The 18,726-nt window shown below is 36.8% G+C and overlaps 2 protein-coding genes across 2 annotated transcripts; one reads left to right on the top strand and one right to left on the bottom strand.

Moving 5' to 3' along the window:
* The first annotated feature begins 607 nt into the window (after positions 1 to 607).
* LOC122303245 (probable CoA ligase CCL9) lies at positions 608 to 3,915 on the top strand. Its single transcript, XM_043114921.1, is given in 4 exon segments — positions 608 to 970; positions 1,675 to 2,722; positions 2,872 to 2,975; positions 3,544 to 3,915. Coding segments are annotated over 4 exon segments (1,572 nt in total). The 5' UTR covers positions 608 to 769; the 3' UTR covers positions 3,763 to 3,915.
* A 646-nt stretch (positions 3,916 to 4,561) lies between these two features.
* On the bottom strand, positions 4,562 to 8,704 carry LOC122303246 (tubulin beta-1 chain). Its single transcript, XM_043114922.1, has 3 exons — positions 8,179 to 8,704; positions 6,354 to 6,623; positions 4,562 to 5,560 (listed from the first exon to the last, which is right to left on the bottom strand). The coding sequence occupies exons 1-3, from the start codon at positions 8,570 to 8,572 to the stop codon at positions 4,881 to 4,883; spliced, it is 1,344 nt and encodes a 447-aa protein (XP_042970856.1). The 5' UTR covers positions 8,573 to 8,704; the 3' UTR covers positions 4,562 to 4,880.
* Positions 8,705 to 18,726: the final 10,022 nt, after the last annotated feature.

The raw sequence follows: 18,726 nt of genomic DNA, 5'->3' as shown, positions 1-18,726 counted from the left end.
AGCAGATTAATCCTGACCCCAAGAATGGCGCGTGAACTATCATGTGTATTATATATATATAATTAATTCCTTACATTAAATATGCATTAATTACATGGTATTCTCTATCAAGTACAATTATGTTCTCTTGTCACATACAATTAAGAAAGCTATTTTTGAAGTCTGTTCCAATATTTGTCCAAATTAATTATTTATATATATATTTAAAATTTTATACATTATATTTTTATCTCACTTATATTTTATTAAATAAGATGTGATATATTTAATATTATTAAATAATCATTTATTACATACTTTTTTATCATCAAATAATGATAAATATGCCACATCATATATAATAAAATATAAATAAAATAATAATATGATGTATAGGATTATTCAGAATAATTATATATAGATGATGCATGTAGGACTTCCGTTCAATGAAAAAATAACATGTAATTAAAATTATTAATATATATATGTTGTGTATATATAAATTAATGACGTGTCATTTCATTATAGGATGGAAGTATAAATTTTCGTATTATAAGAATATCTAATAATTATTTATGTCAAGTTATTTACCACCTTATCACCTATCTCTCAGATATTACCCATACAATATCCCAAATGTAATCTCTTTAACGTTCAAACTCCCTATATATATACACGCAGTTTCCGGGGACTGACTTCCTCATGATCTATCCGGATATCATCGATATTGCTTCTTTTCCTGTTCAGTAGAATAAAAAGATCTCTCTCTCTCTCTCTCTCTCTGTGAGAAATGGAGAATCTAACAGTTACCGGGATGTTGAGACGAGTAGCCGGAGAATTCTCATCACGGCGGGCCCTCTCAGTCTCCGGAAAGTTAGACTTGACGTACGCTCGGCTTCAAGAACTCGTCGAAAGTGCCGCTTCTCGACTTGTCGCAGCTGGTGTAAACGTAGGCGACGTCGTGGCTCTCGTCTTCCCCAATACCGTCGAGGTCTTGTTCTTTCTAATATCTCTTTTCTTTAGCATTCCCTATGTGTTTGGTCGTCGAGAAAGAGGCGGAAAATAAAACATGGTTTTTTTTTTGTTTGGGAGGGGGGGGGGGGGGGGGGGGCGGGGTCTTTTATTATCGGATTTATCTCATGAAAAGCCTAATTATATTACGAGATGTGTGTGGCAATTTCGTGGTAGCTTTGAGAAAGCATATTCAAAAGCATTACGTATGGTTTCACATGAGGTTAACTTCACCCTAATTAAAGCTTAAATTCTTTTAGCTATATAGCTACTTTTGGTTCTGATTTGAAGTTCGATGCCACCAGTCTGTTATGAAAACACCACACAATTGGTATTAGGTTTTGAAGAGTTCGTAATAATTTCTTTCGTGCAGTACCATCACAATTTGAAACCGAAAAAAGGAATGCCACCAGTCTGTTATGAAAACACCACACAATTGGCATTAGGTTTTGAAGAGTTCGTAATAATTTCTTTCGTGCAGTACCATCAAAATTTAAAACCGAAAAAAGGATTGCATTTTGATGTTTTTTTTTCAAAGCGACCCATTTTGAAGAGGTTTGTGATAACTCTTCTCATCAACCTCAGGGTACCTGAACGAGTTTCTTCGTTTTTATTTTACTGTATATTTATTGTATATAGAAGATTATTTGAGAGTGATTTGTTTGTTTGCTCCTGCAATTACAGTTTGTTATAATGTTTATGGCTGTGATAAGAGCCAGAGCCACGGCTGCGCCGCTCAACCCAGCCTACACCTCGGACGAGTTCGAGTTTTACCTCGCCGACTCAGAGTCGAAACTCCTGTTGACCTCAGAAAAAGGAAACGACCCAGCCCAAGCCGCCGCATCAAAACTGAAAATCCCTCACGTCACAGCCACACTCCCCGAAGGCGACGCCGAGCTCATTCTCTCACTGACTCAGTCCGAGTCGGAAAAAAACTCGGTCTCCAATCTCACCAACGATCCCGATGACGTGTCGCTCTTTCTCCACACGTCAGGCACCACGAGCCGCCCCAAGGGTGTACCCCTAACTCAGCTCAACTTGGCCTCCTCCGTGCAAAACATTAAAACGGTTTACAAACTCAACGAGTCTGACTCAACCGTGTTAGTCCTCCCCCTATTCCACGTCCACGGCCTATTAGCCGGGTTGCTGAGTTCGCTCGGCTCCGGTGCCGCCGTGGCTCTCCCCGCCGCAGGACGTTTCTCGGCTTCAACATTTTGGCCCGACATGATCCAATTCAACGCCACATGGTACACCGCGGTCCCGACCATCCACCAAATCATATTGGATCGGCACTTGGATAAACCGTAACCCGTATACCCGAAGCTCAGGTTTATTCGAAGCTGCAGCGCGTCGCTGGCGCCGGCCATATTGAGCAGGCTGGAGGACTCATTCGGGGCACCCGTATTGGAAGCGTATGCCATGACCGAAGCGGCCCATCTCATGTCGTCGAACCCGTTACCGGAAAATGGGCCTCACAAGACTGGGTCGGTAGGAAAACCGGTGGGTCAAGAAATGGTGATATTGGACGAGAACGGTGTGGTTCAAGAGGCAGAGAGGAGTGGGGAGGTGTGCATCAGGGGACCAAACGTGACAAGGGGCTACAAAAATAACCCAGAGGCAAATAAGGCTGCTTTTCGGTTCGGATGGTTTCATACGGGTGATCTCGGGTATTTGGATTCGGACGGATATTTGCATCTAGTTGGTCGGATCAAAGAGCTCATTAACCGTGGAGGTATTGCTTTTCTTATTACAGACAGAAAATTATGTTGAACAGTTTCTTCTTCGCCCCAATTCCGAAACCTGTACCATTCTGCCTACTACATTTTCATGGTGCATTTGAAAGTTTGCTGAGTTTTGTAAATTTAACAATCTATGTTGCAGGGGAGAAAATATCGCCGATTGAGGTGGATGCAGTTCTTCTATCCCATCCTGATATTGCCGAAGCAGTTGTTTTCGGAGTACCTGATGACAAATATGGCGAAGAGGTTTGCTTAAGATTTAGAATAGAGAACAATATTTCTGGATTTAATTCTAGTATTTACAAGTCTGTATATAAACACGTCGGATATTTTCTCTCTCTAGCTAATAATTAATCTCAAAGGCCAGTTACTCATAAACCAAGAAAAAGATCATTTACGCAAAGACAGTGTCCGTGGGTGGAACTGGCATGCATCGTCATGTGATGGGCACTGCTTGCTGATATCATGTCCCCAGTTTGATGGATACTGATACCAGAGAGAGTGCACTAACTTCAAGCATTAATATGGTTTCGTATGGTGCTGTTTAACTGATTACATCATACCCCGTAACCACATGTGGTTCGTGATCATATGTCAGACCAGGAAAAGCTCTCCATTTTCTCAAGAAAATGAAATGAAGTGCTCTCTAGGTTTACAGTTTTGACAATCTTTGTGATCTCGAAATAACATTAATCTTTAATTCTATGATGTTTTCCGTTAAATCTCTCACTTGGTTTTTTTTTAATGGTTTCATGGTCAATGTCTAGCACCCAATAATATTGTTTTGATCGTCTCTTTCTTTTGCCCTTGCAAGATTAACTGTGCAATCATACCAAGAGAAGGATCGGGCATTGAAGAAGCAGAGGTACTAAGGTTTTGCAAGAAAAATCTTGCAGCCTTCAAAGTCCCCAAAAAGGTTTTTGTCACCAATTCTCTCCCGAAGACCGCTACTGGCAAAATCCAAAGGCGCTATGTAGCAGAACACTTCCTTGCTCAAATCTCAACTGCCAAAGTCCCCAAGTTTGGAGCCTAGACCATGCACAGACTCTCGACAGACTTTTATCTCTATGCATATCTTCTGTATCAGAATGTGGGAATAAAAAATCTCTATATTTTTATATGCTGATGAACCGTACAATTACAAGTAATTCTTGCTTAATCGGATTCGTAATTTCTTTGTTCTCTATTTTCTTCTTAACCGTGAGACCCCTCTCATATTTCCCCATGCTCAATTTTTGAGGCTTTAGAGAATGGTGTTCAGCGATGACGACTCTCTTGTCTCATAGCGAGAATTGGGTTTTCAACATCAGTTTTACTACGTATTTAAAATTGTAAAAATCTTAATATAAGCTATAAATTATTGATATTGTTCAACTTGTATTTATGGTTAAAGATCTGAAGGTTATTCAATATCTGTTTACTTTTCATGATTTCTATTTTATAACTACTGTGGATCTCACAACTTGAGTCAAACTCTCGATCCTTAATACAAAACTTTGGACTCTAATAGAAATAAAGTAGGATATTTTTGTTAATGACGAGAAACCACTCTACAACAGAGTTTTCCGGAGAGACACAACAACCTATCGCCATAGCCTCCCAATTAAATCGAAGCTATGACATGGGACACATGCACACAAATTCACCCTTACCACTTTGGCCTACCCACAGATGGGTAGACACAGAGTCTGAAACAAGAAAAATAAAATTGGAATTCAGGATATTTACAAGCCCGCCCGCAAACTCTCTGACTTACATCAGTACTCGAACAAAATAAGAAAACATTCTAATTATGTTTACACAACCAAAAACTCAGAAGGCATGCAACGCGATTTAATGGTTCAAACCACATAGTAGCATGACTGAAAAACATGAACTCCTGGACTAAAACACCAAACGCTAATGACAGTCCGAGACACATCACAGAGGCAAGAAAAATGAATCATTAACGCCTCTTGGTAGCATGTTTGTAACACAAAAATCCCTAGGGTACAACCACAAAGGCAAACGAGATACAAGCCTAAAAAGTAAAATCCAACCAAATTCCAACAAATCAAGCCTCCAAAATAAGGTATTCAGCAAAAAAAGCGACACATTAATGCCATATCAAAGCTTGCACAAGCAGAAAGAGAAACAGGAATCAAATACTGCTTAGGCTTCCTCCTGAACTTCCTCCTCATCTTCATACTCATAGCCATCTTCTTCTGCTGTAGCATCTTGGTACTGCTGGTACTCAGAAACTAGATCATTCATGTTGCTCTCTGCTTCTGTAAACTCCATTTCATCCATCCCTTCTCCTGTGTACCAATGCAGGAAAGCCTTTCTGCGGAACATGGCCGTAAACTGTTCGCTGACTCTCCTGAACATTTCCTGAATGGATGTAGAATTGCCAATAAATGTTGAAGCCATTTTCAAACCAGTTGGAGGGATATCACAAACAGTAGATTTAACATTGTTGGGGATCCACTCAACGAAGTAGGATGAGTTCTTGTTCTGCACATTGATCATCTGCTCGTCCACTTCCTTAGTGCTCATCTTTCCACGGAACATAGCAGAAGCAGTTAGATATCGACCATGGCGAGGATCAGCAGCACACATCATGTTCTTTGCATCCCACATCTGTTGGGTGAGCTCAGGAACAGTAAGGGCCCGATACTGCTGTGACCCACGGGATGTGAGTGGAGCAAAACCAACCATGAAGAAGTGCAAACGAGGGAATGGGATCAGATTAACTGCAAGCTTGCGGAGATCTGAATTCAGTTGACCAGGGAAGCGCAGGCAGCAAGTAACCCCACTCATGGTGGCAGAAATAAGGTGATTGAGGTCTCCAACTGGATTAAACAAAAATCATTTCTACGCTGATTAGAGAGGTCAAACAAAATAAATGGACTCACATTATTCGAATTAAAAAAAGAAAAGAAAAGAAGATCCCCATCAATTGTGCCATACACAAACTTGAAATTAATATCCATCCAAATATAATTATTCCACAGTCCAAACATAGAATTATTTACCTCTCAAATTGACTCCCATTTAAATATTTCCAGGTAAATAATCTATAAGAATCTCTTCAGTTGTTACAACATGAAAAATAAGCCATTCAAAAGGAAATTGTACAAGAAACAGCTAGAATCCCATGGCCATGAAAACAGAAGAAAAGAAAGAAAGAAACATCTTTCAAACACCACACTATGTAAGTTGTAACCATACACACCATAATAGCATCTTCTTCTTCTTCTTTTATTTTTTATTTTTTATGATGAGGAACCTCAGAGTCTGCAAACGCATATCTTTTACCTAGTTAAACTACTAAAGCATCTAACATGCCCACATTACACAGATCAAATAAATCATCCACTTTTCACCAATGCACATGACCTTTAGAAATTGTTTGCACCTAAAGATTTGAACTTAGACCTGAGGGGAGCATAATCATATCCCCAAGACCCTTACCACTTCACCAACCCCTAGGAATTGCTTTCCATGATATATTTAATTTGTAGTTACACAAAAAAATGTGTTGCATGGTAATCCACCAAAGGAATTATCACAGTAATACAGTATGTCACGTTCTTAGAAAACCAAAATGATAAATACATGCAAAAAAATGGACAAGAAACTCACAACTTGGGGTGGTGAGCTTCAGTGTTCGAAAGCATATGTCATATAGAGCTTCATTGTCCAAGACCATACACTCATCTGCATTTTCCACAAGCTGATGAACTGAGAGCGTTGCGTTGTAGGGCTCAACAACAGTATCAGACACCTTAGGAGATGGGAAAACAGAGAAAGTGAGCATCATTCTATCTGGGTACTCTTCTCTGATCTTGGAAATGAGAAGAGTTCCCATTCCTGACCCGGTTCCACCTCCTAAAGAGTGGCAAACCTGAAACCCTGAGAGTAAGAGAAACAAGTTTGTTACAATCACAGGATACAATAGCAAGTCCTCCAAAACTATGTAACCGGCTTTTAATGCTGCAATCCCCACAAAATAAGAAGTTAAAATAAAACAATTTCATGAAGAACTGATCCACAAAGCAATGAAAATTTGTAAGCCCCCAAAAGCATTGAAAATCTTACACAACCAATAGGAGTTTTCTCACTCCAAATTGCTATCATCCAATAAAGAATGGCTATCAACATCATAGCCCATTGAGGCAATTAAACTTAACTCTAATTTGCATAATCAGAAGAAAAACAAAAGTTGATTTCAACTTCATTTTCAGTACGTTTAATTGTGCAACTGTTTCCTAACAATGTCTAATGAAGGAAAGAAGCGTGAATTGGGTAACTCTAATGAAATTTTTTCCATTCATACCTTGTTGGTATCGAAAGCAAAGCAGCAAAAATACCCAAAAAATATGCAGAGGTCTGATTTAGATGACAGAAGAAACAACAAAGTAAACAGAGAAAGTGAGAAAATAAATGCTATCCAGAATCGATATTATACAATTTATATCAACCCAACAAACTTTTGGACAAATAATCAGGAAAAAATTTCAAAAAGCGCAGATAAAATCTAAGATAGCAATTGGAAGAGATGTTCCCAACCCCGACCAGGTTGGGCATAACTCATCCCTGGGAGGCCTAGCGGCCAAAGCATAATCGGCTCACAAGTCAGGATAATATGAAGGAGGCTCGAGCCAGCGTGGGAAGATGGTAAACATGGAAAAAGACATGCCGCATTGAAGGGTCAGATACGAAATGTGGATAGAGATCCCACCAAGAACCACTGTCCCTGACAGAATGCAGGAAAGATGGCCGCACTCATCAACCTGCCACATACAACATGACTCGAAGGAGCCACACCATATTAAAGGCGACGGCATTGTATCCAGTACGAAAGACGGGCACCCCCGATACGGGATATGGGGGACCACCTCAACAGGAGGTATAAAAGACAAATCTCAAATTAGAATACATTCTTATGTTCTCTCATATACAAAGAGTTATCTAAAGGAATAACGAGGTGTTTCATCAATTCCGAGCCCTCACCTTCCTTGTTGTGTTACAAGAGACCAAAACCGATGACTGGTGTGCGACACACTTCGTTAACAGCAACAATACACCAGCTTTTTTTTTTTTTTTTTAAAGGCAACAAATCCTAAGACAAAATCAAAAGCAAGAAAAAGTTGGGCAAAAAACATTTCTAGAATTAAGATTCGCAAGTGATCCAAACATTTACGCTCTACATAGGCCCAAAAGATTCGCAATAAAGCCATGAAAGCCAAATATGAAATAAAATATCATAAGTAACCTAAAAGGCTTGTAAACTCAATTTCTACAATAAGAAACGCACAAAATTTAAAAAAATCCTTATTCCAAAAAAAAATCAGAATAGAATACAAAACTAAATTGACTATAAACTCATAACCGTTAGTTCAACTGAAAAAACACTTCCGAGTAAAAAGTTTCGGAAAATAGCTATAAACTAATAATAACAGGGTACCTTGCAAACAGTCGCAATTCTCCGCCTCTTTCCTGACGACATCGAGAACGGAGTCGATCAGTTCGGCCCCCTCCGTATAATGCCCCTTGGCCCAATTGTTCCCCGCCCCGGACTGCCCGAAAACAAAGTTATCGGGACGGAATATCTGCCCGTACGGCCCGGATCTGACGCTATCCATGGTGCCCGGCTCTAGATCCATGAGCACGGCACGAGGGACAAAGCGGCCGCAACTGGCCTCGTTGTAGTAGACATTGACGCGCTCGAGCTGGAGGTCGTTGTCCCCCTGATACCTCCCCGTGGAGTCGATCCCATGCTCCGCGCACACAACCTCCCAGAACTTAGCCCCGATCTGGTTCCCGCATTGACCTCCCTGGATGTGAAGGATCTCCCGCATTTTGAACTCGGTCACTGAGTTTGTTCTAGAAGTGGCTTAACGAGTGAGAAAGCGGTAGGGAAGAGTGTGAGGGTTTGGATAATGGCGGTGAGACGAAGGGGGTTTTGTTCTATTTTATAGTGGGAGATGACGGAGGATAAACGGCATTTTGTTCAGGTGAGAGGCGGTTGCGTTTGGTTTAAGGAAAAATATAATTGTAAGTATAATTATGTATTAATTTGTGTATTAATATGATGTGATTGTTTAAAAAATAAATTTTATTAAAAATAATGTTAATTTAAATTTTAAATATAAATAAATTAATATTGATATATAGATTAATATACGACTGTGTTTGTATGCAGTAAAACTCTTGGTTTAATTAGGAAGGAAATTTGAATTTTATAAAAATAAAAAATAATTAGGAAATGAATCGTTGATTATTGGTCCCCACGGGAAGTGCAGCCAACGAACGGCTAGGATTCTGTGGATGATGATGATATGGCAGGGAGACGTAGTTTATAAAGGGAGTGAGAGTAGCGCGCCTCTGGATGTGGAGATTGCTGAAAATGAGACAATAAATTAATTAATTAATTAAGAGTGTGTATAGGTTTGCGGCGCGCAACAAAGTCCGCAGTGGTTACTCGTTACACGTGATGCGAGGAGAGGTTTAAACGTGAGTGGCAATTTCTTTTATGGGTAATGATACATTTATTATTTTTTATTATTATTTATAGTGTATTTATTTATTTTTTATATCTTTAGATATTTTTTAATACATTTAATTATTAAAACTTTTTTAAAAATATACAATTTTATTAATAGTTATTTTCTTAATTATTAAATAAAAAAAATTTTAAAATATGATAAAAGAGTTGTAGAATAATAATAAAACTATCATTATTCTTCTTTTATAATTTAATATGTTATGCTTAAATTATTTTATAAATTTATTTTTATATAATTTATATGTGATTAAAATATTTTTTAATAAACAATTTCCATGTTATTGTGGTAAGGGGAGGAGATTGCCACAGTTATAAGCAATGAATGGTCCAAATAGATCCTTAAAAAAAAAAAAAAATTGACCCAAATAGATAATGATGGCCTGACATCTAATAGATTCGATTTCTATGGTAGTACTTAGAAGATTTGCTGTCAGGTCATGATCTCATTTAAAATTCAACTGGTAGTTCCCAGCCCCACAAATGCCCTACCAAACGTACCTCTCACTCAAACCCACTGTCAAAACTGTGACCCCCAGGCCATTCCCAACCGACATAGTTTTTACATTTCTAATTGGTTTACATTTTGATACGAAATAAAAAAAAAAAATTGTAAATAATAATAAAATTATTTGAATTAACATATTTTATAAAATTTTTAAAAATAAAAAAAAATAATTGCAAAACATTATTTTAAAATTAAAAATTTATTTTTAATATTATGTTTATTTTAAAATCATTTCATGATTATTAATATGTATATTCGTATCCAAACGAGGGAAGATGGATAGAAACAGAAGCAACGTTTTGTCGTCAAATTCTACATGTAGCTGGAGCAGACGTCCGTAGTACTGATATGCGAAACCTTGCAGACAAAGGAAATGAGTAAAGATAATCCCTGCTATTTTTTATGGGTCCGATAGCAACGCAAGGAATAATCATATGATTCAAACTACATCTAATTATGAGGTTTTTGTTAGGGTTATATGTATGGTTTGTATCAATTTTTTTACACTAGATCGTTGACATAGAGACACCCAATCATAAGAGGCACGTATAGTTTTGGTGCTGACCCCGAAAGGGGATGTCTAGCATTCCAAGCAACCCTTTGCGTAAAGCCCAATCATTAATATCCTCCCTCATGTTCTCTAAAGAATACATAATGTGAATACGTACTGAGGTGGCGTGTAAAGTAATTTTAACGATAATAGACTCATAATCGTTGTTGAGCCCTTCAAAACGATAACAAGTTTTTGTGACCATAAAAGTTGGGAATGATAGAAGAGTTCGTTTATGGCTTCTAATTAATCTATGCATGCATGGTAATCTGCTAATTAAGGAGAGATTGGCGGCCAATTGCATGGATATTCTTTGTGGGGTGGGACTGGGAGGACTTCATTGGAGTCTGAGATTTGTTATATCAGAACTATAGAGATTTTGGAGTGTGGTTTCTCATAATCATTTTTGGGAGCAGGAGGTATTATTTATATTAAGTGTGTGCATGTGTTTTGTTATAAATATGAAATTCAAAAGTAAATGCTATCCCTGTTTATCCTTATCTTTTACATTTGAAATTTGAGTTGGAGACGATTGGCTTGTGCTATAGGAGTTGGCATCAGATATGCTTTTGACTTGATCTTCCTTTGAACTAGAGTTTGTTGCAGATGAATCGGGCTCTGTTTCAATAAACCCATCAATGTCAACGGCAATTCACCTACGTAGAGATTGTGTCTAATGGAAGAAAACCGAGCAAGTGGCAGTGGTTTGGTTAAAGCATCCGCTAGTTGGTCTTTAGAGGAGAGAAACTTCACTGAGAGAGCTTTAGAGGATACTTGATCATGAACAAAGTGATAATCAATGGTGTGATGCCCCCAAATTCAGTTTGGGATCGGACATACATTTGAAGCGTCGAGACATGCAACACAAGGTTACCTGCCCCCCGTTCATAACATATAAGATGCAATGGTAGTAATTTACGTTAACTACTATATTAACATTGACGTCGCATCGTCGCTCAGTCAACTGTGTCTAGTTGGTCAGCTCCTGATTCTCCTTCAAGTCCTGTAACAAGATCTACCATTCGGGAGGAATGGTAGTTGATACTACTATAGTGAGATTTGATTACAAATCCTAGTAAGTTAACAAAAAACTTCCACACAGGCTAATGATGCATGAATGACAGTAAAAACATGAATGCATAATCAAATTCATAAGTAATTAAAGCATAACTTGACGTACAACATAGCATAACTGACATAATTTAAATTGGAACGTGAACTGAACTTGACTTGACATGAATTTGATTTGAAACTTGACTTAACAAGAACTTGTTCTGAAACTTGACTTAACATGAACTTAATCTGAAACTTATTCTTTAACTGTTTAAATACATACTCCACAGTTGTTGTGGCTCCATATATTCTACGCATCACAATGCAGTTAAATACATACTCCACAGTTGTTGTGGCTCCATGTATTTTACATGTCACAATTTCTGTGTCTCACGTAGTGTATGCATCACAATTACTGTGACCTCATACTTCGTGTGCCACAGTTATTGTGAACTCTACAAAACTGAATATAACTCAAGATGAAACGTGACTAAAATACGAAAGGACAGAAGCCCTGACATAACATAACGTGACTTGAACATAACTTGAAAGACATGACCAACTTGAGATAGGGTTTTATCGTAATATGACTCAAACATGTAACACATAAATATTTCATAACATGATATCACATGTAACAGAAACATAATTAACCTGACATACTTGCAACAGTGAACATGACATGACATACATGTAATAGATGGCATATTTAACATTATATACTTGCAATATATGAAAAAATATATTATGTAACAGATTAAACTCATGACAGAATAAATTCTATGTAACAGACAAATATGTGATAACTTAGCATAGCCTGGCATATATGATAACACACATAAATACACTGTAGTTCCTTTACTTAACACACATACACAGTAGACTGCTAGTAAGTTAAAAACTAACTCACATTGATCTCTCCGTTTCTTATAAAAACTCAAGCGCGATCACGAGTAACTGTAATTAGTGATTCTAAAAGTTAGAATTAAATTATTAATAATTTGAAATATGAAAAAATACTAATTTAAGAGTAAAATTTTCATTTTACCCTCTACATGTAAAAAAATGACCATTTTACCCCTAACTTAAGGGTTTTGCATGCTAATTTCAAACGTCACCAAAATTTACTTCCCTCATATAAATTATATCCTAAACTCAAATATCAATTTAGAAAAATTTAAAATTAATCACAACTATTAAAACTCCATAGGGCCGAAATTCTCATATGCTATTTCCATTGATTTTTGTTTCTAACTTATTTTGATCAACCTTTTGATCTATGAATTATAAAGATGTGATCTTCAAACCAAGATGTCCTAAAACATATATAAGCTTCTAATTCAAGATCACATGGTTAAAAATTAACCAAAATATAAATTTAGCCAAGAACATCCACACTTTAGCCTATCCGAATTGAATATCTTTTTGCATAAAATTTCATATTTTTGAAGCTAACATCAAATATTTTCAAAATAATATTATAACATGTATATAAGAGGATTAGGATCCTTCAATAAAATCATCAAAGCCATTGGAATAGGTTTAAACCACCAAAGATTTAAACTTTCTCAAAACAGAAACTGTTTTTCCTCTTCCAGTTTCTAAGTTTCTAGATCCAAGAAAATATTTCATCAAAACCTTTAATCATGCAATAATCCTCAATCAATAATCGTATACACATGTTAACAATACTCCATAAAAATTTCGGACCAATATCTATCCATTAGCTTGGTCAAAAACTTCAATTATAACATATTCTCCAGTTTATCTCCCAGAATAACCTTTCTAGAGTTTAAATAATATTTGACTAACCAAATGACTTTCAAATGGAATAAATAAGATATTCACATAAACTAGACTAAAAAAGGAACAACTTGTATAAATGAGATTTTATGATAAAATACTTACAAAAACTTCAAAATGGGCGTGCAAAAAAATACTTAAAAACTGCCTGAGAGAGTGTTTGGTGTTCTTTCAATGAAATGTGTAAAGGAATATAATTTCGTGGGGAGTGACTGAAGATATTTATGGACAAAATATGGAAGAAGATAAGGCTGGAATGAGAGTTGAGTGTAGGTCTCTCTTACTCAATAATATCTACGAAAATCAGCTTAAGTTATTTTCTAAAGGTGGAAAGTAGACTTGGAAGAGTGAGGTGGCTAAGATCTTTCCATGTGTCCAATTAAAACTTTTTTAACTATCTCCAATAATAAAAAATACACTTCTGATACCATAGTGAGTAATAACAGTAACTATGTAGTTAGACTAAAACTTATATGATTAACAGATTCGTGAAAACTTATGGAAACTTCACAAGATTCTTAAAACCAATAGAAATTTCATCATTAAATTTCTAACGGGCTATTACAACCTCTTCCCCTAAAAAAAAATTTCATCCTCGAAATTGACATAAGTAACAAACCAAGAGTTAAGGAAACACACATACTTTATTGATATCCAAACAAAGAAGTACAACATCTGATATAGTCAGTCCCGTACAAATGAACCACAAAATATCAACTAAGCAGAAGCCAAAACAACTCTACAAGACTGAATTTTGATGTCAAATAACTGGGGGTACTTGGCTCGCATATCAACTTCCTTCTCCCAAGTCGCCTCTTGAATATTATGATTTTGCCAAAATACTTTGACCAATGGGATCTTACGATTCCACAACTCTTTATCTTTTCAGTCAATAATTTGCATCGGCTTCTCTTCATAGGTCATTATGAATTCCATAGAACTTAGTTGGCAATTCCAAACGATACGCAACTACTCCCACTTTCTCCACTATCTCATAGGGTCCCACGTATCTCGAACTTAACTTGCTTTTCACTCCGAAACGACTTACTCCTCTCATAGGAGATACTTTCAAATAAACCCAATTTTCAACTTTAAAATCTATATTTCTCCTTCGATTATCAGCGTAACTCTTCTGTCGACTCTATGCTGTTTTCATCCTTTCTTTAATCAAGTGTACTTAGTCCTTTATCTCTTGCAAGACTTCTGGTCCAACTATTTTACTTTTCCCTACTTCATTCCAATACAGAGGTGATCTACACTTTCTACCATACAAGGCTTCATATGGTGCCATTTGAATAGTGGTCTGGAAACTATTGTTATAAGCAAATTCTATCAAAGGTAGTTGCTTCTCCCAACTCCATTCGTAATCCAAAATACAGGCTCTTAGCATATATTCCAAAGTTTGAATCGTCCTTTCTGTTTGTCCATCTGTTTGTGGGTGGTACACACTACTAAACCGCAGATTAGAGCCCATCAACTCTTGTAAATTTTTCCAGAAGCGTGATGTAAAATGAGGGTCTCTATCTGATACGATCGTCTTAGGCACTCCATGCAATCTGACAATCTCTGTTATATAAATTCTCGTCAATCTTTCTAGAGAATTTGTATTCTTGATGGGTATGAAGTGAGCACTTCTCGTCAGGCAATCAACTATTACCCAGATAGTATTATTTCCGGCTAAAGTCCTTGGAAAGCCCACTATAAAATCCATCGAAATCGAAGTAAGTAAGAAATAGCAAGTTAAGGAAGAGGTGTTGCTTACCAACCTGCTGTCTATCCCGTATATATTTACCTTTGAGATTATGTCATTCCTTAACTCTCTTACTCTAATCAACAATTATATTATACTTCTTTCTGCAAGGTTGGCTAAGTTGTATCGACATACTCTCAAAACCTAAAAGTTCAAGTAAATAATCTTCCGAAACTCTTCCTTAGAAAAACATAAGCGATATACTTTAAGTGTTTTTGTAAATAACATAGTTAATAGAGAATTCATCAAAATTAAGCCGTTAATCTCTTTTTTTTTTTCTTTTTTTCTTTTTTTAACAAAAACGGTGGCCCTCTGTTTTAGACTAGACAACTCTAATCCGCAGGATTTTTACAGGTCTTCTATAGTTGTCAGGCGCCGCAGAGTTATGATACTACATTGCTCTTCTGCAGCTGTCAGGCGCCGCAACTATGATGCTACATCTCTTGTCTCTTATAGAGAGATACTTCACGAAAGATGCTGTGAAGTAATAGAGATGCTTTGTCATAATTTTCTCTATAAAAGAATTATTTAGCTCATCTTCCTTTTCATCTCATCTTCTTCACTTTTCTGAATTTAATCTGCATTCTTACTCTGCAATCTCTTTCTACATTCTCACTCTACAATGGCTCAACAATCTTCTCATAACCAATATATAAGGTATTATGCACCTCGTTCACCAGTTGTTTCTGCTTCTACCGTAGGTGTTATAATACAATACAATAATGATCTGACTAATAAGTCAGATGATAAAATCATCTACGAGTTTGTGAGTCTCGGTACCCGATACTCATCAACCATTGTCGCATTTTCTCAGCGATTACAATCCAAGACTGGTGGGGTTGACAAACTCAACGAGAATATTTCTATTCTTCAGCGGCTTCTTCTAGAGTCCAACATGAAGATAGAAGCACTAAATCAAGAGAACATAAATTTAAAATCCTTACTTAAATCTTCTTTTCGATTGCCTATTCCTTTAAATAAGAAGGACATGCATATTTTTGAAAAGTAAGAGCGTTTAAAGAATAAGGCGAAGAGCCTCAAATTTCTGTAATTTTATTTCAAGATAATAAAATAATACTTCACAAATATTGATATTTGTGTTTTTATCTTCTGGTAGATATTCTATGTGCTCATTTTTATTTCTCCTGTAATAATGCACACTTATTACAAAACCGTAATATGAATCTAAAATACTAATTATATTTAAAAGATGGTATTTCAGATCTAATAATTTCATTCATCTTCCCCTTGAAGCCGCAAGGGTTTCAGATTTATATTTCAAATATGTACAGTTTTTACGAACTCTTCTGGAGCCTCAATGTATGTCATGATCTAATGATCCATATAAATATGCAGTTAAACATGCATATCCAATCAATCTTAACTAAGCTTAACAATATAGTGGTTTCAGAAATATACCAGGAATGGCATTTGCTCTATATGTTCTTGGGGCATCAGTGTCTATCTCTCCAGGATAGTGACTGCATACACTCGAGCTGACACTGGAGGCCTTGGCTTTGGTTTGAGATCTCTGTTGGGCACAATGCCTTTCCTCTAAGTTCTCTTGGGACAATTTTTGATCACATGGTCAGGTTGGCCATATCCGAGACAAAGTCCTAAGGTGAGTTTACACTTGCCTCCATGGTTCTTTCTGCACATCTCACATATTGGATATATGGTCAGCATTGAGCTTTTAGTCTCAATGCCTTTCCCTTTGTCTAGTCCAGTAAACACCTTCTTCCTTTCTGAACTCTCTTCACTAGCATATGGTGAAGTCTTCTTTCTTTCTGCAGTGATCGAGGCAGTCAAGCTCTTCTGCTCTACCTCTGCTATGGCAGTGACGTTTACTATCTCTTGGTAATTTTCTATTATAAGGCAAACTACTTGACTATGGATTCTAGGCTGAAGTCCTACTTGAAACTTCTGTGCCTGCATCCTTTGAGTAGAAATTAAGTGTAGTGCAAACCTTCCCAACACCATGAACTTAGCGGCATACTGCTTTACAGTCAAACTGTCTTATGTTAAGGACACGAACTCCAGGGCCTTCAGTTGTTTGACAGAGTCTGGGAAAAATCTATTGTCAAACTCTTCCTTGAACCTCTCCCAAGACAATACAGTCACACTTTCTAGTTCTCTAACTAGAAGTTGCCTATGTGTATCCCACTATATTCCAGCTTCTCTTTTAAATAGGTATTCAGCATATAGAACCTTTTGGTTCTCAAAACATTCACAAATCCCGTACGTTCTCTCGAGATCTATAATTCATTTCTCGGCTCTCAGTGGCCCTTCATTACCAAAAAAAATTCGGATAACAGTGAATCAAAAAATTCTCATATGGACAACCCCTAACTTCGGGTCTAGGTACGTGCACTTGTTACTGTTGCTGATGTCTAAGCACGCTAGTCAGCATACGTATAGTTTCAGCTAATCCTCCATCCATCGAGGAATTATGATTCTCCTTATTGAAATCTCCTCAAGGTTTCGAGGTATTCTATCACGAGTCATTTGTCCCTTCTGTGAAACACACAAGTACACGTATTACAACCACATACTACCTTTCATACCTTTAAGAAATCCAAGCCTAATGTTGACTAAAATTTTAAGTCTAATATTTGGTGCATTTCCTAAGGACATGTGGATTTACTGCCCAGAGACGTATTGCTCTGATACCACCCTGTGATGCCCCAAAATTTTATTTGGGATCGAATGGACATTTGAAGTGTCGAGACACGCAACACAAGGTTACCTGCTCCCGTTCATGACATATAAGATGCAATGTTCCTAACATGCATTTAACATTATGAAATATTCGTAGCGGATAAATTTTTTTCTTTAGCAATACTATGCACCAAATTGAAAATATCCCAAATGCTTAAAATATACTTCATATATAAAGACCCATTGAACAACTAAGATCATAACACTAGTCCAAAATGCTTATGATCCAAATAGTACTGGAGATGCAACTCCATAGTACAAGTAGTAATTTACGTTAACTACTATATTAATATTGACGTTGTATTGTCGCTCAGTCAACTGTGTCTAGTTGGTCAGCTCCTGATTCTCCTTCAGGTCCTGTAACAAAATCTACCTTTTGGGAGAAATGGTAGTTGAGACTACCACAGTGAGATTTGATTACAAATCTCAATAAGTTAACAAAAAACTTCCACACAGGCTAATGATGCATGGATGATAGTAAAAGCATGAATGCATAATCAAATTCATAAGTAATTAAAGCATAAATTGACGTGCAACATAACATAACTAACATAACTTTAATTAAAACGTGAACTGAACTTGACTTGGCATGAACTTGATCTGAAACTTGACTTAACATGAATTTGCTCTGAAACTTGATTTAACATGAACATAATCTGAAACTTATTCTTTAACTGTTTAAATACATACTCCACAATTGTTGTGACCCCATGTATTCTACGTATAAATACATACTCCATAGTTATTGTGGCCCCATGTATTCTACGCATCACAATGCAGTTAAATACATACTCCATAGTTGTTGTGGCCCCATGTATTTTACGTGTCACAATGCAGTTAAATACATACTCCACAGTTGTTGTGACCCCATGTATTCTACGTGTCACAATTGCTGTGTCTCACGTAGTGTATGCGTCACAATTACTGTAACCCCATACTTCATATGCCACGGTTATTGTGGACCCCACGAAACTGAATGTAACTCAAGAAGAAACATGACTAGAATACGAAAGGACAGAAGCCCTAACATAACATAACGTGACTTGAACATAACTTGAAAGACATGAC

This window comes from Carya illinoinensis, chromosome 3 (genome assembly GCF_018687715.1).
Source record: "Carya illinoinensis cultivar Pawnee chromosome 3, C.illinoinensisPawnee_v1, whole genome shotgun sequence".
Lineage (NCBI taxonomy): Eukaryota > Viridiplantae > Streptophyta > Magnoliopsida > Fagales > Juglandaceae > Carya > Carya illinoinensis.
The sequence above is the reverse complement of the archived record's forward strand: the minus strand, read 5'-3'. Positions and strand labels throughout refer to the sequence as shown.

Bases quoted from the DNA above. Each gene is read 5' to 3' on its own strand.
- LOC122303246 (XM_043114922.1), bottom strand. From the start codon at position 8,572: ATGCGGGAGATCCTTCACATCCAGGGAGGTCAATGCGGGAACCAGATC. The intron at 6,624-8,178 runs GTACCCTGTTAT...TCTTACTCTCAG, and splicing joins GAATTGCGACTGTTTGCAAG to GGTTTCAGGTTTGCCACTCT. The intron at 5,561-6,353 runs GTGAGTTTCTTG...TGTTTAATCCAG, and splicing joins GAAGCTCACCACCCCAAGTT to TTGGAGACCTCAATCACCTT.